This window comes from Microcaecilia unicolor, chromosome 6 (genome assembly GCF_901765095.1).
Source record: "Microcaecilia unicolor chromosome 6, aMicUni1.1, whole genome shotgun sequence".
NCBI classification, from domain to species: Eukaryota; Metazoa; Chordata; class Amphibia; order Gymnophiona; family Siphonopidae; genus Microcaecilia; species Microcaecilia unicolor.
Window position 1 is genome coordinate 146,630,460 of NC_044036.1, and position 26,041 is coordinate 146,656,500.

At 42.5% G+C, this 26,041-nt stretch overlaps 1 protein-coding gene across 5 annotated transcripts in view; it reads right to left on the bottom strand.

The window, feature by feature from the left end:
- Window positions 1–26,041, bottom strand: part of MITF (melanocyte inducing transcription factor) — a 244,566-nt gene that overhangs the window by 79,658 nt on the left and 138,867 nt on the right. For 3 of the 5 annotated variants that reach the window (XM_030208545.1, XM_030208540.1, XM_030208543.1), the window contains exon 2: window positions 6,479–6,728. In XM_030208545.1, the coding sequence (XP_030064405.1) occupies window positions 6,479–6,728 (250 nt within the window). The remainder of the gene's footprint in view (window positions 1–6,478; window positions 6,729–26,041) is intronic. The other 2 variants (XM_030208542.1, XM_030208544.1) reach the window with 1 other exon arrangement.

Here is a 26,041-nt window from a genome sequence, read left to right on the forward strand (position 1 = left end):
GGATGCTGGGCTCGATGGACCCTTGGTCTTTTCCCAGTGTGGCATTACTTATGTACTTACTAGTAAAAAAGGCCCGTTTCTGACACAAATGAAACGGGCGCTAGCAAGGTTTTCCTCGGAGTGTGTATGTTTGGGAGAGTGTATGTGAGAGTGACTGTGTGAGAGACAGAGTGAAAGTGTGAGTCTGGGTGTGAGTGTGTTTGTGAGAGAGTGTGTGTGTGAGAATGAGAGTGTGTGCGTGAGAATGAGAGTGTGTGCAAGTGTGTATGTGAGACACAGTGTGAGAGAGAGTGTGTGTGTGAGAGAGAGAGTGTGTGTGAGACACAGATTCTCTGTGAGAGTGAGTGTACGAGACCAAGCGAGTGTGTGAGTGACTGTGTGGCACATAGAGAGTGAATGTGATACAGTGTGAGACAGAGTGTGTGAGAGTGAGAGTCAGAAAGACATTGTATATGAGAGAGAGAGTGTGTGTGTGACAGAGATACCTCCCTTCCTGTGTCTCTCTGGTGTCAGGCCCCCTCCCCTCTGTCTGTGGTGTCTGAGATTCCCGCCACTGCACCCAAGCAATTGGTGTGCTGGAGGAGGGGGAGGGGGGATTGTTGGGGGGGGGGGTTCAGGTTGGAAGAAGAGGGGTGCGGGGGGGTCAGGAAGCGAGTGTGTGTGTGTGGGGGGGGGGGGGTTCAGGAAGCGATGCCAGATGACTGAGTGTGTGTGTGGGGGGGGGGGGAGGGCAGTGGGTTCAGGAAGCGCTGGCAGATGAGAGAGAGAGTGAGTGTGTGTGTATGGGGTTTCAGGAAGCGCTGCGAGATGAGTGAGAGTGGGGGGGGGGGGTTTCAGGAAGCGCTGCCAGATGAGAGAGAGTGAGTGTCTGTCTGTGTGTGTGTGTGTACGGGGTTTCCGGAAGCGCTGGCAGATGAGAGAGAGAGAGTGTATGTGGGGGGAGGGGGGTTCAGGAAGCACTGGCAGATGAGAGTGAGAAAGAGTGTGTGTGTGTGTTGGAGGGGTGTGTGTGGGGGGTGTGTGTTGGGGGTTTCAGCTTGGAAGATGAGGGGTGTGTGGGGGTGTCTGTAAGTGCTGCGAGATGAGTGAGTGAGTGTGTGGGGGGCGGTTTATCAAGTGTTTCCACATGAGTGTGTGTGTGTGTGGTGGAGGGCTTCAGGAAGCGCTGCCAGATGAGCGAGAGTATGTGTGTGTGTGTGTGGGGGGGGGGAGGGGGTTCAGGAAGCGGTGCGATATGAGAGACTGAGTGTGTGTGTGTGTGTGTGTGTGTGTGTGTGGTGGGGGGGGGGGTTGCCACATGAGTGAATGAGTGTGTATGTGGGGGGCAGGGATTTCAGGAAGCACTGCCAGATGAGAGAGAGAGACTGAGTGTGTGTTGGGGGGGGGGGGGCGTTGAAGTGTGGCCAAATGAGAGTGAGTGTGTGTGTTTTGGGGGGGGGGGGGGGGGGTCAGGAAACACAGCCAGATGAGTGAGTGTGGGGGGGGGGCAGGGGTTTCAGGAAGCGCTGGCAGATGAGAGTGTGTGTGTGTTGGAGGGGGGGGGGGCGTTGAGGAAGTGTGGCCAAATGAGAGTGAGTAACTGTGGGGGGGAGGGGGGTAAGGAAGCGGTGCCAGATGAGGATGAGAAAGTGTGTGTGTGTGTTGTATGGTTCAGTTTTTGGGGGGGAGGGAGGATCCTGCTTTTTAGAAGAAGAAGTAATGAAGCGTGTCCTCCGCGCGATGCCCCCCCTCCCGCCGCCATCCCACCCACAGCGATGCACCCGGTCGCCGCCATCCCACCCACCGTGGCCATCGCACCCACCATCGCGTAGTTTTGCTGGCGGGGGGACCCAAAATCCCGCCAGCAGAAGTCTTGTGTGTGTGCTGAGTGAGTCAGACTCCTCCAGCGATCTTCGGCGTTGCTAGCCTGTGCAGGGCGGGGTTCTTTGCGTCTGACGTCCTGCACGTGCAGGACGTCAGATGCACAGAAGCCCTGGCTGCCTGCACAGGCTAGCAACACCAAAGATGACGCCGTAGTCAGCACACAGGACTTGTGCTGGCGGGGTTTCGGGTCCCCCGCCGGCAAAGCAATGCGAAGGTGGGTGGCTTAGTAGGGGGTTGTTGCGAGGGGGTGTTGGACCTCCTTCTTTTGACCTGCAGCTTTGGGGGGGGGGGGGGGTTGGGTCGGGGCGGAGGTGGGCGGATCTACCATTATGTGGGTGGGGCTTCTAGTTTTTGAGGTTTGGCATGCGGGCGGGGGGGAGGGGGGTGTTGGATGTCGGGACTGTGGACTCCGGAGCTTTGGAGGTGTTTTCCCTTTCCACGGGTGGGTCAGCAGGGGGAGGAGTAGGGAAACACCTCCCCGTGCGTGGGTGCGATCCGTGTTTTTTTTTTCCGCCCTCGACGTCATGACGTTTGACGCGAGGGCGGGGCAGAGACGGCTGGCTGGCTTCACCACATGAATCCACGAACCCCTCAGGGAGTGTTTGAGTGACTTCAGAACGTTGTCTTCAGAACGTTCACGGTGCGTTTTATTATATTAGATATGTAAGCCGCATTGAACCTGCTATAAGTGGGAAAGTGTGGGGTACAAATGGAACAAATAAATAAATAAACAAACAAACAAACATAATGGCAACTATTTGATAAAAAAAAAATGAAGCCCAGATAGGTTTACTCCTGCTGCAGGCCACGGGCAGGAATAAATGTATTCCAGAGGAAAGCTTGAGAGAAAACAAATAAACCCTGGACAAGGGACTAGGCCAGTGGTCCTTAAATCAATCCTTGGGACACACCCAGGCAGTCTGGTTTTCAGGATATTTATACTCCGTATTCATGGACGAGACTTTGCACGCACTGCCTTCGCTGTATGCAAATATATCTCTTCTGTATTCGCTGTGGTTATCCTGACAACCAGACCAGCTGGATATGTCCTGCAGACCCAGACTAGTTGAGTAACTCTTGTGGTCTGGCTCTGGCCAAGAAAAGACAACGTTAATGTAAAGTTCACAGCAGCTGCACATCCTGCTCAAGCCAAATATATTATTTCAAATCATGGTGAATATCTTGTGCAGATGCCTCCCAAACAGACAACTTCACAACAGCTGTTATTTAGGAAAACCTGAATATTTGCTGTTAATGACCCAAAGGGGGCTGAAACTTGTTGAATAGATCTCTAGGTTGGCATTGAATATGACTAAAGATAACCCCAGATGCTTCAGTCCTCATATAATTCCCTAACATCAAATGATAGAGGTCTATAAAATCTTGGATGGAGTGGAACTGGCAAATGCAAATTGATTTTTACTCTTTCAAAAAAAGCACAGACAGGGAACTTGCAATGAAGTTGCAAAACGGTACATTTAAAATAAATTTGTTGCTAAAGGATGGGGTAAAAGCAGTTAGTGCAGTTGGGTTCATAAAAGATTTGGACAAATCCGGGAGAAAAAGTCCATAGACTGCTTTCAAGGTAGACCTGGGTAAAGCCACTGCTTTGCTTTGGCAGTGAGAAGTACGGAATCTAGCTACATTTTGAGATTCTGAACGGTATTTGTAACCTGGATTGGTTACTGTTGGAAACGGGACACTTGGCTTGAAGGACCTTTGATCTGACTCAGTATAGTGATTCTTATGTTTATGGTTTCCTGCACTAGGAGCCTGTACACTTGAGGAGTTTCCTTCTGAGGCTCATAGAAATGTCAAGTAGTAGTAGTAGTAGTATTATGACTTCGATCAGTTAAACCTTTTTTTGACCAGGTAAGTCCTTTGAAAATCTGTACAGGTACTTTGTGGCTACTAACTTCCAAAGGGGGGACAACAAGTACTGCTCCCCTTACAAAAGCTGAATGCAATATACGCTGCCAAAAAATGCCACATACAAAACAGATAACATGGTCTAAAATGACTCAACATTTCAATAACTTCTATGGAGACACTATTATCTCCTTCACGATACTGATCATTCGACTTCCTAGAAACAAAGGAGGGGTTAATGGCCCCTTAAAATAAAGCCTTTGAGATTAAAATAAATGAGACCAGATCCCGTTACCTGAAATCACCTCAAACCAAACACCCAAGGTCTTTTCTAGACATTCCTGCCCACAGGAAATATGACATCCATCATTTCCACCTCACTCCATCTATGGATACATAATTATAGAAGGCTATTCTTAACTATAACACTATAAACACTCCTGCATGACCCAAGATTGACCATCAGGTACAATTAGTTGTCGGGAATATTGTAATACTGTACTTTACTACAGCGCACACAATACCTCTACTGGTTTCAGCACTATGACTTATGAGACACTCTGATCTGTCTACACCTATTTGTATGACTAATTGGAACATGACATGGAACATACATATTAATATGTTTGATGAAGTTTAACCTTACTCGTGGAATGTTGCCTGTTAATTGGATGGCTTTATGTATGGCTAAGTTATAACCTTACTTGCTCAACTGGATTGTTCTCCACCTTTATCTTTACGGTTAAAGCAGAATATAAATGCCAAAATTAAAATTAAATATATCACTGGTGAGACTTTTATCCCAGAATAAAAACCTATGTTTTTGACCCAAGTGGACAGACAGCTTCGCTATCTTCCCTGCCGTGGCTAGAAGCATCCATTTTGCATCAAAAGCAGCAGAGAAGTTCCAAGTTTACTTTAACTGATAAACTGCAAATCAATAGTTTTTTCCATATGGGGTTTCCATGCTTGCAATAAGACTATCAAGTAACTAACAAAATAGACTAAAAAACAACAAACAAAAATAGAACAAGACAAACATAAAACAGCAGCCAGAGTGTAATTGATGGTACGAGATCTGTGACATCAAAATTATGCAGTTACTGTAACAAAATGGCTACTCTCAGGAGCAATAAAAAAGTCCTGATTAGCCCAAGTTGTCTCAGTCTATTAGGCCTAGAACGTATTGTCCAAGCAGTAGATACATTCACCTTCCAGGCGAATAAGCCACCCTGAAATCTGAGCTAGGTATAAACCTTGTTCCTCACAGATTGATTGATTTACATGTAGGGAACATTCCAAATTAAATAATTAGATGGACCAATTCAGGATGTACATGTGCTCGGATATCTCTGTCATTGCTGGATTTGGTTGCTGCAAAGAACCACAAAACAGGAAAGAAAGACATAGACTAATATTGCAAGCTTATATAAAGTAGCTTTCACCCTCCCACTTAAGAAGCATCTTTAGTCCACCATAGTCACTAAATACTTTCAAATGCCTGTTTGACTAAATACAACAATTATTACAGTCTATGCTGTAGAATCTCTCGTAAGGCCCTAGTCACTCAGGGACAGATTCAAAACTCTTATTAGCTACATAGTAAAGATTTATTCATGGACAAAACTCAAAATTAGTCAAGCTCAACACAAGAGGGTCCACAATGAATGCTCAGGGCAGTCTGAATCTACAAAATTTATTTCAGAATTAAGCTACATCTATGTATTCTCTTGGGGCATGTTGCAATACTGTTCCTTCTGCATAATTTCCCATGCATTTTACCATGCTTTTGGATACATTTTATGGAAAAGTATGGAAAAGTTTTCAAAAATCAGAACAGAATAAAGGAAACAACACAGCTATGTATGTACACACTTCAAAATGAGTTTCAATCTCACTTCGGCAGCCTTACCTTCAAGTCCTCTTCTCTTCTGTAAGTGCCTACAAAACCTTTGCTCCTGTATCAACCAGTTAAAAATGCAGTGGCCACCCCTTAGGCTCCTCCAAGACCAGAATGGCAACTCATGCTACGTGTAATCAGTTTTCTTTTGAGAGACAATATTCATTTTCCACTTTTTCATCAGGAATAAAGGGGAGGGGAAAACTTCATTCTTTAACGAAGGTGCACTGTACTGTGTTACTTTATCTGGACTAATTCGCAGTGTGTGAAATTGAGTCTATTCTTAGGTATGTTACAATTTTCCAGTAATTAGGAAGGAAGCTGCATGTCCCCTGTTGGAGAGATACTAACAAGCTCCTGCAGTTTCTATTCTAATGAGGAGTCAAAGCTACTGAAAGCAATCAACTCATTTGAGCAAAAAAAGGGATTAGGAAGGCTGGTTGCAGAGGCTCCAAACTCCCCAAGCCTTTCATCTTTCTGGAACGATACGAGTTTCGATTTTGCTAATTTACACATATTTACAAGTCATAAAATCTAAACACAGTTTGGTGGAAAATGAATTATACTGTAATAAGCTAAGGTTATTAATATGGATACTTTTTAAAGAATTTATTTTTTCACATTTAACTAGAAAAACCTGTGTCCTTATCGTATTCCTGCTTGGTAAAGGGTGAGATAACCACAGCTTACACTGCTCTCTAACCCAAATTTACTCTGCATATAAGAAACTCTTCCACCTGCTTCATAACCAGCAGACTTAAAAGATCATGAACGAAAGAGCAAAAGGATGAGAAATTACATGAGATGGAAGAATAACAGCGAAAAGCTAAGGCACAAGTCACATACCTTGAGGACTTCCATGGGTACCTGGGTGGCAGGGGGTAAGCTGGCAGGGATGCTGACGTTAATGGCTGGTGTCTGACTGATTGGGACTCTGTGTTGCATGAACTGAGCTGCCTGCTGCTTCTGCTGCTGTTCTCGACGCTCTTGCTCCTGTAGCTGCTCACGCATGAGCTGCTGGCGTAGCAGAATCCGTGATGTCATAGTGGAGGAGCTGAGTGGAGGCTTGGAGGCTCCCGGATGCTCTGCTGAGCTGCTGAAGGAAGGCATAGGCTAAGTTACCCAAATGGCCAGGAGAGAGGATGAATGTACATTCCATTCGCAATCTCAGAGCACTCAGTACTCTCGAAATGGTGAAAAGTGACTGCATGTATGTACAAGGCACAAGCAGGGTGTAATGCTTCTCAGCATAAAATGGTGCTCGAGGGCTTGTCTGTATTTAGAAGTCATTAACAGTCAAGTTCAAATTCTGCCAACCTGATAATAACATTTTAAAAATACAACAACAAGCTAAATTCTTGCGTACGACTGCAGATTGCTTTATTATAGCAAAGTCTGTGACACAGCTTTTTGCTGTGCGATTTACTTTAGGAACATTCCTGTAATGCCTGATTCATTTCTGAAGAAAAAAAGCTAATCAACTTTTTTTTGCTTTTTCTTTAAATCTTGAGTATCATCACAGGCAGAGCCAAAACTATATCATTATTATGATTACATAAAATGCACAATATTTACTTGGAAACATACAGTAAAGTCCCTGGTTCAATCCCCTTTCCTCCCTCCAAAAAGAAAAAGTCTACTAAATTCATTCAGCCAGCGTAAACTTTTGTTACAGAGAATCTGCGATCTTTACAGGGATCCTTCTCCTGAATAGAGACTTTAAAGTCTATAAAAGACCGTTTGGCTCTTGCTGGACTGATGCGCAGTCAGAAAGAAGTTATTTTGTTTTTCAAATGAATACACCGTCCATCACAATGCAAAAGACCTGATATTAAAAGATAGGAGGAGAATGGTATCAAAATCAAAAATCATCCTGCTATTATCAACGTGGTTTATAGAATACGCCTAGCGGCCATACCTGCTCATAGGTGCGTCTATTTACGCCAAGTAAAACTTGGTGTAACTACTAGCAGCTAAGGCACAGAGCAAGTGTATTTTTTATCTGTGTGCATAGGTTTTCGGAATGCCCATGGTCTGTCCATTCCACACCCAAGGGCATGCCTCCTTTTTTGGCAGCACGCATTAGAATTTACACGCATCACTTTACAAAATACGCCTAGTGTGTGCGTAAATTCTAATTAATGCCAATTAGGGTCAATTGGCGCTGACTGGCTTAAGTAATTTAATTGTGCATGCAACAAGATTTGCATGCGCAATTTTGATCACACTATGCAGAATCCGGGGGTTAGTGCACAAATTGTGCAGTTTCTAGAATAGTACCATTTACGCATGTAAACTATTCAATTAGTCACTCATTGGCACTAAAACCCACCAATAATAGGTCATAGTTGAATGTACTTTGTGTAAACTGGCACTAATTTGCACTTAAAGGCTACACATTAATATTAGTGCCTAAATTCTACAGTGCGTAACTGCAAGAGGGGTGGAGCAGGGGGATGCCAAGCACTTGCGCATTAACCTTTTAGAATACCAGCGATCACACATGAGCATTTATGCCTGCCATCGAGCAAGCATTAAGTGCTGGCACCTAAATTTAGGTGCATAAGTATGAACTTGCACTCATATTTCTATATCAGCCATTATGCAGATAATTGCTGTTATAGAATTCGCCCCTTATATTTTTATTTATTTGCTGCATTTATATCCCACATTTTCCCACCTATTTGCAGGCTCAATGTGGCTTACAATATAATACAACTACAAACATATTGATGGAATAGAAAATCAGAGTATATATAACAGATAAGGTATATAGGAATATTGTGGCAATCATATTAACGGAGAAGAATTTTAGAAATATTGCTATTAAAGTGCATACGAGAATTATGTTGAGTAAGAAGTGGAAGAATGGGTAACAACATAACATAATGATATCAGGACATGGTGTAATTATCAGTTAATTAGGATGTAAATAAAATAGGCAAATTAAAAGAGTTCCAATGTAACGTGTCTGGTGTAGTTATGACATCATTGATGAGGTTGCTCAGGCATTGGTGGAATAAGGCATTATGACATCACAATATCAGAAGTGAGCCGAGTATAGGGCAATCAAGTAATTGTGACATCACTGATGAGGTTGCTCAAGCATTGGTGGAATAAGGCATTATGACATCACAATATCAGAAGTGAGCCGAGTATAGGGCAATCAAGTCATTGTGACATCACTGATGAGGTTGCTCAGGCATTGGTGGAATAAGGCATTATGACATCACAATATCAGAAGTGAGCCGAGTATAGGGCAATCAAGTCATTGTGACATAACTGGTTGCTCTTAGGCATTGGTGGTGTCAAAACACATGCAGACTGAAAAATTGCAGGAAGTCCTTAGAAAACTGGAAGACCGGGCATTCAAAAGGCAGATGAAATTTAATGTGGACAAATGCAAAGTGAAGCACATTGGGAAGAGCAATCCGAATCATACTTACCTGATGCTAGGGTCCACCTTAGGAGCACTCAAGAAAAATATCTAGGTGTTACTATAGACAATATGTTTAAATATTCTGCCCAGTGTCTGACGGGGACCAAAAAAGCAAACAGGATGCTAGGAATTATTAGGAAAAGGATGCAAAATAAGATCAAGAATATTATAATGCTTCTGATCCGCTCCATGGTGTAACCTCACCTTGAGTATTATGTTCAGTTCTGGTTGCCATATCTCAAAAAAGATATAGCAGAATTAGAAAAGATTCAAAAAACAGCAGCCAAAATAATAAAGGGGATGGAACACCTCTCATATCATGAAAGGCTTTTCAGCTTGGAAAAGAGACGGCTGAGGGGGGATATGATTGAGGTCTATAAAACCCTGAGTCATGCAGAACAGGTAAAAGTGAATTGATTTTTCACTCTTTCAAAAGGTAGAAAGACCAGGGGACACACAATGAAATTACATGGAAATACTTTTTAAACAAATAGGAGAAAATATTTTTTCAGTCAAAAAATCTGGATTTAAAAAAGGTTTGCACAAGTTCCTGGAGGAAAAGTCCATAGTCTGTTATTGAGATAGACATGAGGAAAGCCACTGGTTGCCCCGGGATTGGTAGCATGGAATCTTGCTACTATTTGGGTTTCTGCCAGGTATGTGTGACCTGGATTGGCCACTGTTAGAAGCGGGATACTGGCCCAGATGGACCATTGGTCTGACCCAGTAAGGCTATTCTTGTGTTCTTACGTATCACTTGTATTCTGCTGACATTTATCATACTTCTGAAATATAGTTGTTCTACTGAGCTCTCTAAGAGGCCCTTTTACTAAACCGTGGTAAAAGGTGGCCTGCGGCAGTGTAGGCACGCATTTTGGCCATGCACCGGGCCAGTTTTTACTGTGTCTGCAAAAAAGGGCTTGTTTTTGTAATGGGATGGGAAAAGGGCACGCAGTAAAACTGAAACCACTGCGCATCTAAAACCAGCCTTGGCCCTTAAGGCCACCCAGTGATCTAGCAGTAAGGGCTCATGGTGACCGGTCAGCCCATGCCAACTGCCAATTACCACCAGAAATGGCATGCATGGGAGGAAATAAATAAACTACCCAGGCGTTATGGATGCACACCAAATCTAAAATTACTGCTGGGGGTGCGGTAATCTCATTTTGGCGCACGCTGAACGCGAGTACAGCCTAAGGCACCTTTCTAAAAGGGCCCCAATATTTCTAACACTATCGTATTATTGCTTTTACTAGGATTTAATTCATCGTTTACATCACTGACTGTATTTATGCTTATATTTGATCAGTTTATTTTTTTTACTTTCTTAGCCTTTACGTATCGCCTTTATGAAGAGATTCACCCAAAGTAATGTACAGCAGGTACAGTTTCAGATAAAACATACAATTTTGTTAACAGCATAACAATAGTAAAATGACCAAATATAAGCTAATACAATCAACGAGGAAAACTTGTTACAGTGTTAATACAATGTAAATTATTCATTTCAAGCGGTTCCCGTTGTAGATCACCTTGGATGAATCTCATGATAAAGGCTGTTAATAAATCCTAACAAATACATTTCCCTTACAGTAAACTTCCTACAAATCTTCAATCAAACGTAGGAAAACAAAAAGTTATTATGAACTGCCTTTCCAAAAAAAAATCTGGTGGTGAATAATAGCAGCAAAACAATAAAACAGAAGCACAACTGAGACAATAAATAAAAATGTCATAATTAAGAGCAAAAAAAATAAACAATTGCAAACAATAAACACCAGAAAGCTATGTGGATGCTCTCTGTTTGGCGGGGAACAATTCCCTAACAGGATGTTTATGTTTAATGTCCAAGAAGACATCTATAGTATTTTAAGCTTTTGATAAAGACAACGTAGCAGAAAGCCCACAAAAACACAAGACGTTTATAAACCAGGAACGCTTACCACAGTAATATACCGAGAGCCTAATTCTAAATTTTGAAGACTACTTGCATAGAGGGGATTTATACATTTGAAAAGTCTAAGAGTCCCTATTACTAAGCCGCGTAAGAATCTACACACGCCCAATGCGCGCCAAAATGGAGTTACCACTTGACTACTGCATGGCTCTTGCGGTAATTTCATTTTCAGAGCGCGTCCGATAAGCACGTCTGAAAAATATTTTTTTTAGTTTCGGGCACACGTAATGGATGCGCGCCAAGTGTAATTTGCCGCACGTGGTCAACGGCTGGCGGTAAGGTGTCAGACCCAAAATGGGCAAGCGGCAATTTTTATTTTGACGCACGTTCATTTTCAGCAAAAAAAAATATTAAAAGGCCTTTTTTACAGGTGCGCTAAAAAATGGATCGGAGAGTGCCCATAACCCACGCCTACACTACTGCCATTTTTCAGCGCACCTTAGTAAAAGGACCCCAAAATTAGCCAGTCAGACTGGCCAATCTTGCATTTTCTAACGTGTACATTTCCACTCTGAGGAAGCACAGAATTAGTGTGAATACAGTTGGGTCAATATCGACTGGCAGTGGTGATTGCTGATTCAAAAAAATTAAATAAGAACGTTACTAAATTTATACACAGATGTCATAGAATAGCAACAAGGCCAGATGCACGCACAAATCCAAATTGTTGCAAATTATTGATTGTTGACACCTCGTTAACTCATGGATGGATGGGAGAAAGGCAAGGTAGGAGGGAACTAGCTAGGGCATAGAGGTCTATTATTAATTATTGAAGCACCATAGGATGCATATCAGATAAGTACAAGGAAACATACAGCACCTCAGGAGGATCTATATTCATCATCTTCTAGCAAATCAAATATTAAATACACTTAGGAGTTTATGATGTCAAAAATGTAATTATCACGCCTGTATCACTCCTGCCTATCCATAGGTAATCCAAGTGGTTTATAAAGGAACACAAATAAAATGCAACAAATCAATAAACAGCCCAACAACCTACTACAATTCACATAACTAAAATAAATAACCATAAATATTTTTAAAGGATTTAATAAATCAACACCACCCAGAACCTAAGGGAGAAACACCAAGCTCTATCTATTTCTGTGGACAACACAGAGAGCAGAGCTGCATTTCAAAGTATGAAAGACCTCCATGGGAAAGGACAGCCCAGCCCCAAATGTTTTGAACTTCAAGTTGCTGTACTAGGGCAGTCCAAGCAGTTTTAATCTTTAAAATCAATTTACAAATACATGTATACAATTGCATAGAGAAGCCAGAGCTCTTGTGACAGATATTTCATTTTTCCCATCTATGTATATGTTTAATTCATTGTTCGAGAACACCCTTTCATTTATTAATTTATTTACACATGTATTTAGTCCGCTCTGCTGATAATGCCCAGAATGGGTTAAAAATGTAAATACATAATCATAGTAACAAACACATATATAAAACATCATAATATAAATCATAGGGTACAAAACCCATCATCTACAATACCCCATAACAATATTAAGCGCACAAAAGCTAGCTTGAAATTTCTGGAATCTCTACTCAGTTGAACACCCAAGTTTTAATACATTTGCAAAACTCAATATTCCTAATGAATAAAGGAAGACAATTTCCACACAAATACCAAGGAACAAGAATAAGCACACTTACGGGTTCACAAAAGTTTAAAAGAATTTGCAGTAGGAAGAGAGAAACGCCTTCACCTTGAGAACGCAAAGAATAACAAGGTGCATATAAAGGAAAACTATTACACATTTTGGCGCTACAGAATGAAAAACTTTAAAAGCCAAAACTAACAACTTAAAACAAAGCTTCTCAATAGACAGCAAATGCAAAGATATTAGAACAGGAGAAATATGACAACATTTTGGAGAGTTAGTCAAAAGATGGGCAACCTCTTCAAACTTTTGGCAGGCAGACCTACAAACAACGCACTGCAATAATCTATACAACATATTACAAAGGCATAAACCAGTTGAGCAAAATCAGAGAGAGAAAAATAAAACAGAGTATATTTCAGCTGCCAAAAATAGTAAAAATAACAGCTGACCACAAGAGAAATGTGAGTCTCAAAAGAGAGACCAGCATCTAGGTCAACTCCCAGACTACGTACCTGGTTCTTAGCAGATATAATAGAACCATCCCATGATAATACAGGCCAAAAAAAGGAGCCACTTTCTCTATGAATGCATAAAAATTCTGTTTTAGCTGTATTCAACTGGAGCTTGTTCATAATCATCCATTTCTTTATAGCTGTCAAGCAAGACAGAACTTTTCAAACTGACCATCACAAGAGACAACCAAAGGAACATACAGCTGTATGTCATCGGCAAAAGAGTGGACATGAAAACCATAATCCAAAACACAACTGGCTTAACGAAGAAACTAAACAGTAGTGGCGACATTGGTATCGTGTTTTCCCCTTCACTATACCAATGTCTGTACTGCAGAATTACCTACAACTGAAGTAAAGGTTCCTCACTGTGTCCTTAATATTTAATGCAATCCTTTATACCCAAGGACCAAGTACATGATTTTCTATTTCACACAGAAGCACTTATACAAGTACTAAATATATCACAGAGGAGTTTTTTTTTTCTAATTTTTTCATCTGCATATGTTTAGGGTCTTTCGATTTTAATTTTAGAAACTGCAACAAAGCATTTTTGCTGACACAGTGCCAGACTTCTCACTAAAAAATTCCTTTCTCTGAGATCTCCCCAACCATCTCACCTCCAGCAGCACTTCTCATTATTATACTTCAATTTGTAAGCACACAGCTTAGAAACCGGGGATCAACTTTATTCTTTTTTTTTTTTTTAATTCCCTACTGCAATCAGAAAAATTGCTTTCGTTTCTAATAAGTTGGTTACACTTCCTTGCTTAAAAACAGGCCCCATGAAGGCAGAGTTCCTTGTCTTTCAAAATGGTTGTTCTACAAAAGATCAGACACAGATTTTTTTTTTTTTTTTTTTGCACATGCCATCTGAGTTACTTTTTATTTATTTATTTAAATGTCTTGCCATTGAAGGCCTGTCAGATTGAAACATTCCCAGAGAGGCTGATCCGTTTGATAAAAGAAAGAACCCCCCCCCCCCTCAAAACTTGTTCTAGGACTGATGCTGCTGTGGAATAATCGCGTTAATTAGCTGCTCAAGAGAAGCCTGTGAACTGGTTAAACAATATTATAATCCCTTCAACTGAAAATACAGTAACCTTGCACATATCAACTGCAGTGTCTAAGGACTTTTCAAGCCAGTTTCTTAGACTGCAGAATGAGATCTATTTACACATTTAAACTTGTTTTAGAGTTAAACTTTTTCTAATTTTAGTAATTACAAATCTATTTTCATTGTACTGTCCTCAAATATCAAATATGCAAAAGCAATAGACTCCCATTTGAGAAGAGGAATTAGAGGGATATAATATCCATGCAGCATACAGTCAATTCAAATCTATGCTCTGGCTTAACCTATCAATGAGGAAGATCTGACTCGGACAAGTAAACAGATGAACAGAAGCTTTTCCAGTGAACAACAGACACATTTTTGCTTCAATGAACTCAGAAAAATGGAACACTGTAGACCCCATGTAGAGGGTAATCTTCTATATAATAATTTGTACCTCAACATTCTATGGCTGGGTGGCTGGCTGGGTTCGTAACATCCTGACATCAGCAAGCCTCCAGCGTTCCCTTCCCTCTCACTGTCCCGCCCTCGTGTAAGGACAAAATGACGTCAGAGGAGGGCGGAACAGTGAGAGGGAAGGGAACACTGGAGGCGAGCTGACGTCATGATGTTACGAACGGATGGGAGGGCAGGGCACAGGACAATCGCTGGACATGGAGGGGAGGACAGAATCGCGGGACATTGAGGGCAGGGCAGAGGAGAATCAATGGACATGGATGGGATGGGAGGAGAGGAGAGAATCACAGGACATGGATGGGTGGGCAGGGCAGAGGAGAATCACAGGACATGGATGGGTGGGCAGGGCAGAGGAGTATCGCTGGACATGGAGGGGAGGCCAGGGCACAGTACAATCGCTGGACATCGAGGGGAGGCCAAAATCCTGGGATACGGAGGGGAGGGCAGGGCAGAGGAGAATCGCTGCACATGGAGGGGAGGTCAGAATCACGGGACATAGAGGGGATGGGAGGGGAGGGAAAAATTGCGGGACATGGCGGGGAGGGCAGGGGAGAGAGGAGAAATCACTTTGACAGCCTTCCTAGGGCCCGCTTCATTTTTGACGAAACGGGCTTGGTTACACTAGTTCTCTATAGATCACCTAAATGTAGGCATTAGAGCAGTGGTTCCCAAACCTTGTCCTGAAGGCACCCCAGCCAGTCAGGTTTTCAGCATATCCAGAATGAATATTCATGAGAGAAATCTGCATGCACTGCTTTCACTGCTTGCAAATCTCTCTCATGAATATTCATTGTGGATATCCTGAAAATCTGACTGGCTGGGGTGCCTCCAGGACAAGGTTTGGGAACCACTGCATTAGAGTGGTGTGCCCTAAGCGCATTTACACCCCTAACTTTAGGCATGAGCAATTAGGTATCTAATGCTATAACTCAAGTGCAAAGCCCCTCCCCCGATCTGCTCATGCCCCTCCCAGGTCCACATTCCCCTTCCAGTTATGCGCGCAATGAAAGATATAAATCCGCAAATGAACCTTTTCCGGAGATGGGAAGGCCGTAAAACTAGAGGGCATGAAATGAGATTGAAGGGGGGCAGACTCAAGAAATATGTCAGGAAGTATTTTTTCACGGAGAGAGTGGTGGATACTTGGAATGCCCTCCCGCGGGAGGTGGTGGAGATGAAAACGGTAACGGAATTCAAACATGCGTGGGATAAACATAAAAAATTCCTGTTTAGAAGGAATGGATCTTCAGAAGCTTAGCCGAGATTGGGTGGCAGAGCCGGTGGGGGGAGGCGAGAATGGTGGTTGGGAGGCGGGGCTAATGCTGGGTTTTTACGGTCTGTGCCCTGAAAATGGCAGGTACAAATCAAAATCAGGTATACACATAAAGTAGCACATATGAGTTTATCTTGTTGGGCAGACTGGGTAGACCATGCAGGTCTTTTTCTGCCGTCATCTTCTATGTTACTATGCTCAATTTAAAGAATACTGCCTAATGCAGTTATATGCTAGTTAGCGCCAATTAAGGTCCAATTATAGTCAATAACTGGTCCTTAATACTAATTAGCAGCTAATTAAGCTATTAAGTTATACACAGAATGGACATTATTCTATACCTTGCATGTGCAACTTTGCATACTAAATGACACCTAAAAAATCAGCACCGAAGAAAACCATGCTAAGGGGTCCTTTTACTAAGCAACGGTAAAAGGGGGCCTGTGTTAGCGTCAGCATGTGTTTTTTACGTGCCGGTAAAAGGCTGTCTTTTTTCTGAAAAAGAAATGGCTGTGCGATAAGTGAACCACTTGCCGCACGGCCATTTCAAGGGGGGGGGGGGTGAGCACTTAACGCCGCCCACTGAGGTGGCGGTAAGGGCTCCCGCTCTAACCCAGCAGGTAAGCTCAGGCGCTACAAAAACAGAAAATATTTTTGTAGTGCAGGAATGGCGCGCACTGAGGGGGGGAATTAACGCTGGGCGCCAACCCTTTAGTAAAAGGGCCCCTTAGTGCTGTTCTATAAACCTCACCTAAAGTTAGGTGTGGTTTATAGAATAAGCATAGTGCCTGTCCCCCCCCCCCGACTAAAATTAAGGCGTAACCATTTACGCCAACAAAAAACCTGTGTAAATGCCCGAACCTAACTTCAGTGCAGATCGGGAGCATTCCATAACACTGCACGTAATTTTAAGGAATGCCCATGCCCCTCCCCATTATAATTTACGAGCACATAAATTCTAATTAGTGCCAATTAGCAATGATAATTACTTCCTATCGGTCAATTATTGGTGCCAACTGGCTTGTTAATCAATTAAAGCTGCATACACAATTTGGCCGCACTGTAAAATTTCCACACGCATCTTTAGTCGCCATATATAGAATCCAGGCCTAACAGGAGTAGAAGTTGACCAGAGGACGAATCCAACACTGGAGATAGTGCTAAAAAAAACCTCTTTATCAGTTGCTTGAACAAAAGGACTCGACACAGTCCGTGTTTCGGCATCACAAAACGCCTGCCTCGGGGGTCACAATGGTGTTCAAGGGTAACACTGTACAAACAAAACTGCCCAAATGCATGTGATTGGGAGAGGAAAAAACTGAGCAATCAACCTTTCCCGGGACCGTGTCGGGTCCTTTTGTTCAAGCAATTAATAAAGAGGTTTTTTAGCACTATCTCCAGTGTTCGGTTCGTCCTTTGGACATCCTCCCATCCTGTTTGATTGGATTATCTGACGTAGAGGTCTTTCCTGTTTGCTGTTCCTAACAGCAACATCAGTATGCGCTAGGTGCAAAGACTAATTGCTGGGGGCATGCCCCGCATGTCCTCCTAAATTTACACATGGACATGAGCACTAGTGTGCATAGAAGTCACAATTAGCATCTCCCATTGAGCAAAGTCACACCAACTGCACAAATGGACATTAGCACACATTAATTACCGTACACTTACTGTATTATGCAGTCCATGCCCAATGTATGCCCATGACCTGCCCAAATCCTGCCACCCCCCCCCCCCCAACACCATATACAAGCTAATGCACAAATTAGCACGTGCAAACCTTCATGACACTGCGGTAGATGCTAGTGCACTTCTGCAGAAGCAGTTAATATGCCATAATTCATGCAATAAACAGCTTTACGCATCTTAGTTATAAGACCCCCTATATGGGGTCTACAGTGTATTTAAAATACTTGTTGGGTTATTACTGTAACAAAAAAAATCCCTCTAATTTCATAAAAAATGAAGCTCGTTGAACATTGTGTTTTTTTAGACGTGATTAATTCATTTGTTCCTAAAGCAAAAATATTTTTGGAAATCAATTACTTCTACCTCATTTCTGCAGGTTTCTGAAGTTAAAAATCTTCCAGACATTTAGCCAAATGTCTAATTATAATCTCAGGAGCCTGGACATTGTAATAGAGGTAAAATAATAATCGTCAGGCTCACAATGTGGTCATTTCATTTTCCAAATTTCCAACTCAAGTTACTAAAATCCACTAATGTCATTAACGTGATTTATTTTAGCACAGGGTCCCATTTTCTACGATGAGACCTAGCTGTTAATAATGCACATTAATGCAGCCGTAGCTGTTAGTTACTGTAGCTGCTAATTAACAACTGACAATAAGAAAATAAGTCTTAGATTTTTTTTCTCTCTTTTTTGGTAGAGGGAACATTTTATTGGGTTTGTGTGATAAAAATACTTAATGCTGACTACGGCACATGTAATTAAATAATACACACTTCCAATATGCAAACTGCTTCATTTTAAACAAACTCGCTGGCCTCTGGATGGCAGCAGTGTATACGGTGGGAGACATTTGGGAGGATGTTCAGCAAAAGTGGAAAATATTGATCATGGTCTGAAAAAAAAAATATTCAGAGCAAGTCAGAATATACAGTTCATTAACACCCTCTCTTCCGCCCTTGGACATACCTATACTGCTTTTGTTCACCTCCCGCAGTCTTAAAAGATAAAATGTGCCATCCTGCTCAATACTGCAGCTCTACTGCAAGAGTGCAATACCCATTGCAGCCCAAAACATTTTATATTGCTGGAAGAAAACCAGAAAATCTAGCTGTAACATGCTCTTCTTTTATTCCTGCATTAAACACCTCCACAAAAAAAAAAATGTAAGAACCTGCCCCTATTTTAAAACATTTGTTAATTTCTTTCTTGCCAAAGCCTCTTTCTATTGAGAATCATAGCATTTGCCTTTCTAAACAAATGCTTATTCAGCTTTAATGCTTATTAACCTAGATCAAATCCTAATCTAAGCTTCCTCTTCCCTTCATTCTGAAATGTAGTGTTTCTCACAAACTTCACCGCACTAAGGGGCCCTTTTAATATGCCGCGAAGGGCGCCTATGCACGTATAATGCGCATCAAACTAGAACTACTGCCTGGCTACCACGTGCCCCAGGCGGCAATCCTAATTACCAGCTGATTTCTACCGTGAGCTAACAACACTACCACAGCTCAGTAAAAGACCCCCCTAGATAAGGACAGAAGAAGAAAAGTGAAATGAGAGGCTGGGACCAAACCATTTACTAAAATAAAAAGCCCAGACAGCAAAGGGAGAACATATTTTATTTAAAAAAAAAAAGGAACTGGAAAATGTCATCTTGAAATGTGCAACTTTGTAAACCTCTTTTCCCTGCTTGCCAGTTTAAGCAGCATAGAAAGTTTGAAATAAACAAATACATTTCACACAGCAGAGAAGGAAATACATTTCTGTTTCCCCAGTGTTGAATTATATTCAGATTCGGAGTTCCAATTTCTAGTCTGTGGTGGCTTATTCTGTATTTGAGAGCTCTCTCTCTCTTTTGCAGGACTGATAGAAATGAGGTATTCTGCTAATTTCTGTGTAGGGGATCTGTAGCAGTCTGACTTGTTCTGATTTCCAGTAAGAAGTATTTTGGTATTCTAGGGTGCTGCCTTTTAAAAGGTGGAGCTGTGACTATTTGAGCCTTGGACTTCGTGCTGTTTTATCATGACAGATTGTCTATATAAGTCTGGAATGTGTTCTTTGAAGTGTTTGGTTACTAGACCTCTGAAGGAGTTTTCCCCTTCCCCCTCAGTCACCACTACCTTGGGAGAGAGGATTGTACAGCCCATCTTAAATTTTTCTGCCTGGGGCCATTTAATCTTAGCTATGCCACTGCATCCCTCACATTTTTTTAATATCCCATGATATAAAAATAAAAGGATTGCGAGGGGGGGAAGAAGTAATAATAATAATAAAACTTTATTTATAACCTGCTATATCTGAACAAATCACATACAAAGTATAAAAACAACGAAACATAACAATAAAAACCATTTTATCACTCAAAAAAACTGTACAAAAATTTGCTAAATAACTCTTAAAACGTACTACAAGGTAAATATACATATTATTAAAATAAAACAGTATCATACAACAAAGGAACCAAAAGCCTGAGAAAATAAATAAGTTTTTAAACCTTTTTTAAACTGATCTAAATTCTGCATCAAACGAAGGTCAACGGGCAATGCGTTCCATAATTTCGGACCTCTGATGTAAAAAAAAATAGAAGATCTACATTCTTCCAAATAGACCTAATGAAATGAAGGCACATCAAGTAGCTGTTTCTGAGCTGATCTCAAAAAATGAGCAGGTTGGTAACACCTTAGCAATGGCCCTGGGAGAGATGTGGGTGCTTTGCCTAACTACTGCAAAGGTCTAAAATACAAACTAATGCATGCGTCAAACTTTACCTACTTGAGTACACAGTTATGGAACGCACTGCCGCGCAACTTAAAAACGATCTAAGAACTAACCAACTTCCGCAAACTACTGAAGACCCATCTCTTTAATAAGGCATACCACAAAGATCAACAAATGTGAACATACACCACTCCTCCACTTATATTCAGAATTGTCTTATAATATTTGCTTTTATCATTATCATGTTACCCAAGCTTCTTCTATAACACTAAATGTATATCTTCTAACATATTTCCACCATTCATGATGTATTGTAAGCCACATTGAGCCTGCAAAAAGGTGGGAAAATGTGGGATACAAATGCAATAAATAACTGAAAGTGCATAATGAACACCGTGCTTCCCCATGCCAACTGAAATTAAACCTACAGATGCTCCAAATACAGTTCACATTGCTAACATGTCATCAGCTACTAGAAGAAAAACAATTCTTCAATCCTCTGACAAAAGGTCAAGGCTTGGCTCCCCTTCGCCAAGTAATTTGGTAAGGCCTCAGCTGCTGGGGGGGGGGGGGGGGGGGGGGGTCTGTTCTTTCTTCAGCATACACAGCGGTTTGCAGATGAAAAAGTTAAAGGTCTTCACTCCCAGTCCCTGAGGGTGCCAACAGGTCAGGTTTTCAGGTTATCTCTAATGAATATGCACGAGAGAGATTTGCATAGCTTACCACCTTGTGGTTTAGTAAACATTCCTTTTCTTGCACGCTAAATTGATTTAAACATGCTCTATGGTACGAATTATGTGCCATAGGTCGATTAAGCACATGTTGAAAAGCACATATTAAAACGCTATGGTGTGCATTAGCAAATTTCTATTAAAATGATTTTGTGATTGAAACTGGAAAAAAATATGAAAATATGAAAAAATTAAAACAAGCCAAAATGTTTCTTGCCTGTGCACATCCCTAGAATTCCCAAGCTATACATATTTTCAAGATATACCCAAGGCATGAGATCATGTGTATGCACCATTGATTGGCTGGTTGTACATTTTTGGCTGGTTGTAATGCTGTATTTTGAAGCACAATCCTATTTTTATAAGGTGACTGCTTTTTTTCTTTTTAATAAACAGATTGGTGAGACTTCCGGTGATGCGGTGAGCGGAGCAGCAGCAGCTGAACTCGGCTCCGAGGTCTCCCGCCCCTGAAAGCGAAAACTAACCGCAATTAAATAGTCTTAAACCGACTAAAATACAAATGTGCGACGAATAATACATGGAAAAGTTTTTACAAAAAACTCCACCTGGGATGGCACAGAAATCAACGCGGAAAGAGAGGAACAAGACAGGAGTTGGCGAATCCAAAATGGCGGATAACGCCACGCTGCCAACTCTGATTTTCACTGACGCTCAGTTGGAGCAGCTAACCGCGGCAGTGATAAAAGCGCTAGACCCGCGCTGGAGTGCGCTCTCACAGCAAGTGGAGGAAATTAAGACCGGCCTCGACGGGCTGGGAATTCGGACAGGGGACCTGGAGACGAGAGTAACAGCACTCGAGGACGATGTCCGCTCACAGGCCCCTGATATAGTGAGCCTTAAAAAACAAGTGGCAGCACAAGCAATAAAATTGGAGGACCTGGAGAATCGCTCCCGAAGGAGCAACATTCGAATAGTGGGTGTCCCGGAGAGAATTCCGGAACAAAACTTGGAGTCATGGCTGGAGGCGTGGCTGGCAAAAGAACTAGCATTGACAGACTCCGGGAACCCGCTGGTAATCGAAAGAGCGCACCGCGTGGGTCGGAAAGAGGAAACCAAAAATCGCCCCAGAGTAATAGTAGCAAAAATCCTCAATTTCAGACACAAAGTGGAAATTATGAGGGGCTTTCGGGTAAAAAGAGAGGAGCTCAGATATGATGGACACAAAATCTTAATCTTCCAGGACTATTCACAATCCGTCCAAGAACAGCGAAGAAGCTTCCACCCAGTGTGTACCTGGCTAATTAAAAAGAACATAAAATTTGCCCTAATGTTTCCAGCCCGCTTGAAAATTTTACACCAGGAGAAATGGCACCATTTTACAACAGTGGCTGAGGTGAAATCCTTTTTAAAAGATAAAGGGTATGAAGTTGAAAGCTGAAGGTTTTTGTTGATTGTGGTTGTTCGTTGCCATGTTAAAGATTTACCTGCTTAAAAGTACTGTTGGTTTAGACAAAAATGTTATTGGAGGGACACGGGGGCGGGAGCCTCTAGCCTCTAACGGGAGCGGTCATTTTGCGAGTAGCATCGCGAAATGAGAGGGGTGATAGAGGAGGGAATGAGAAAGGGATAAGGGTTGTAGGGGGGTGGCCCGGATTAGAAAAAGGAATAAAAGGTAAGGAAAGTTTAAAGATACAGACGAGGGAGGGTGGGGGCGGGGGGCAGTTAGGGGGGAGGGTTGGGAAGGGAAGAGGCAGGGAGGATTGTCGGAAAAGGAAAAACAAGAAAGGGGTGGATAAGGGGACAGAAGTAACCTTGCACCATTCAGAGCAATATGAAGGAAGTTTAGGAACCATAGAAATACTTGCGGATGGTAACACTTGGGGGAGAGGAGGGACCCATGAGAGAAGGTTTAAAGGTTGGGGACTATTGATAAAACATAAATACAGCTTCAAATGACACAAATTAAAAAAATTCGTTTCACTTCGTGGAATGTGGGGGGAATCACATCGCCTATAAAGCGGGCAAAAATCTTATCGGCTTTACGCCGCCAAGGGACTGACATAGCATGTATACAAGAGACCCGCCTTTCTGAGCTGGAGCATGAAAAACTAAAAAGGTCATGGGTAGGGGAGGTCTTTTCAGCATCAGCAAATGGGCGGAGACGGGGAGTGGCGATATTGATAGGACGGGGGGTGGCAGCTAAGGCTGAACTACTCTCCAAAGACCCACAGGGAAGATATGTGCTTGTGCGGCTATGGCTCCAGGGGAGGCAATTGGTGTTATTGGGCTTATACGGCCCAAATGTATATGACCCGGGGTTTTATCAGTCCCTTGTACGGAAATGTGCAGTGTTAAAATATCCACTGATAGTGATGGGCGACTTTAACTTAGTGGCGGACCCAACACAAGATTGTTCGAGACCGAACGGAGACCAGAGTAGTGGCCAAAGAGCACGGGCCTTAAATACGTTTATGCGCACCTTGGGGGTCCTGGATACATGGCGCACATTACACCCAGGTGAGAGGGACTTCACTCATGTGTCCAGGGCCCATGGGACCCTGTCAAGGATTGACTACATCATGGTTAGCAGAGAGGTATTTGCAGAAATAATACGAGCAGAGATAGGCCCAGAAGAGATATCCGACCACAGCCCGATATGGGTGGATGTGGAGGCCCCCAGTTACTATCAAGTGGGCAGGGGATGGAGGTTTCCGGGGTACCTATATAGAGACAAAGAATTTTCACAATATCTAACTCAAAAATGGGAAACCTATGCAGCATCTAATGCACAACATATAGATAACCCCAGTCTTTACTGGATGACTGCAAAGGCAGTTATAAGAGGTGATGTGATAGCGTATGTGGCAGCACGAAATAAAAAGATAGCCAGAGCCATTACACAATTAGAAAAACAATTTCAGAGAGCCAAACGGCAGTATGTGAGCAACCCAAATAAAAAGACATGGGAACGGCTAAAAACGACACAGGTAGCTCTTAACTCCCACATTCATGAGAAAGCTACTAGAGCGATGTTTTACCATAGATACAAGCTGCATAGGTATGGAAACAAAGTGGGTTCAATGTTGGCAAAGTTGGTATCGAATTGGAAACCTCATAGGGTGATCACAGCGGTGAAAGATAGGCAAGGGAAAATGAGGACGAACAATGAAGAGATAAAGCAGATATTCGCTCAATACTATTCCCAATTGTATAGGAAACAGCAGGGGCCCAGAGGGACATCATTACATGATTACCTGAGGGAGGTGGGCACCATGCATTTGACAGACCAGGAGATACAAAGTTTGAATGAACCTATCCAAGGGAAAGAGCTTCAGGGGGTGGTTCGAGGGCTGGCACTACACTCGGCGCCGGGCCCAGATGGGTTTTCCGGGGAGTTTTATAAGTTGCTGCCAGTGTCATTTATGGGAACTTTGGGAGCTTACTTTGACAGTGTGGTTCAGACTAAGAGCTTCCCCCGGTATGCAAACGCGGCACTCATAACCCTATTGCCGAAGCCCGGAAAGCCAGAGGACCAAGCGGAGGCATATCGGCCCATTTCTTTATTAAATGTAGACAATAAGATTCTAGCAAAAATCCTAGCAAACAGGCTATCGAACATATTGCCTAGGCTGATAGGAGAAGAACAAACGGGGTTTGTGAGGCAGAGGCAGGCAGGAGGGAACGTCCGTAAATTACTAATGGCAATAGCTCGGAGCAAAGCAGAAAATATAACAACATTACTCCTCAGTCTCGATGCCGAAAAAGCTTTCGATAAAGTAGATTGGGAGTTTATGTTTGGCACACTGCAACATATGGGATTTCACGGGTGGTTTTATGATGCCATAAGGGCCCTCTACACTGAGCCAACAGCTGAAATCCTTATCAATGGGGTGAAAAGCGAAAAATTTGAGATTTGTAGAGGAACGCGCCAGGGATGCCCCCTCTCGCCTTTGTTATTCATTTTGTCCTTAGAGCCCTTGCTTAGAGCAATAAAGCTGGAAGAGGGGATACAAGGGGTTAGGTTGGGAACACAGGACATAAGAGCGTTGGCATTTGCAGATGACTTGCTGATCTTAATTACGAATCCAGATAGCTCCCTACCAAATATACTGAAATTAATCGACAAGTACAGTAAGTTATCGGGTTTCACTTTAAACTTCACAAAATCAATAGCTATGATGGTGCAAGGGGAAGGGGCCGAATGGCAAAGAACTCTCAAGATGACCTGGGTGGAGGAAGAATTTAAGTATCTTGGGGTCAGGGTACCAAAGGATTTATCACAACTATACACATTAAATGTCACTAGGTTACTGGGAGACACATGTGCTAGGTTACAGCTTTGGCAGGCATACCCACTTTCCTTAATGGGACGTATTGCCATAATAAATATGATGATAGTGCCAAGATGGCTCTACGCATTCCAGGTATTGCCTCTATATCTCTCCATTAAGGATGAGAAAATACTAAACAAAGCCATTAGTAGATTCCTTTGGCGGGGGAAAAAACCCCGAATACCTCTGTCGATTTTACATACACCAGTGGAATATGGTGGCCTGGGACTCCAGAATATAAGACATCTGACGGTGGCAAGTGGCATGCGCCACATAAATGACTGGTTGAGGGGCACGACTTATTTCTCAGCCACCATGTTGGAACAGGCAGCGCTACAAACCATGCACTTTGGATATTTACTACATGCACCACGGTCAAAAGTTCCAAAGGAGTTTGAGGATACAGGTATTTTCACAACAGCACGTGCAGTCTGGGGATGGATTTGCAGACTGCATCGATTTTCAGCAAGGACAACACCATACCTGCCTATTTGTGGGAATTTAGATTTTCAGCCAGGACAACTACATAAGGCCTACCGGAGATGGAAACAACAGGGCTTGGTGTACTTGGTACAGGTGCTGACAGAGGATGGGAAAATCAAACCCTTTCATCAATTACAATCAAAATATCATCTACTGTCGTC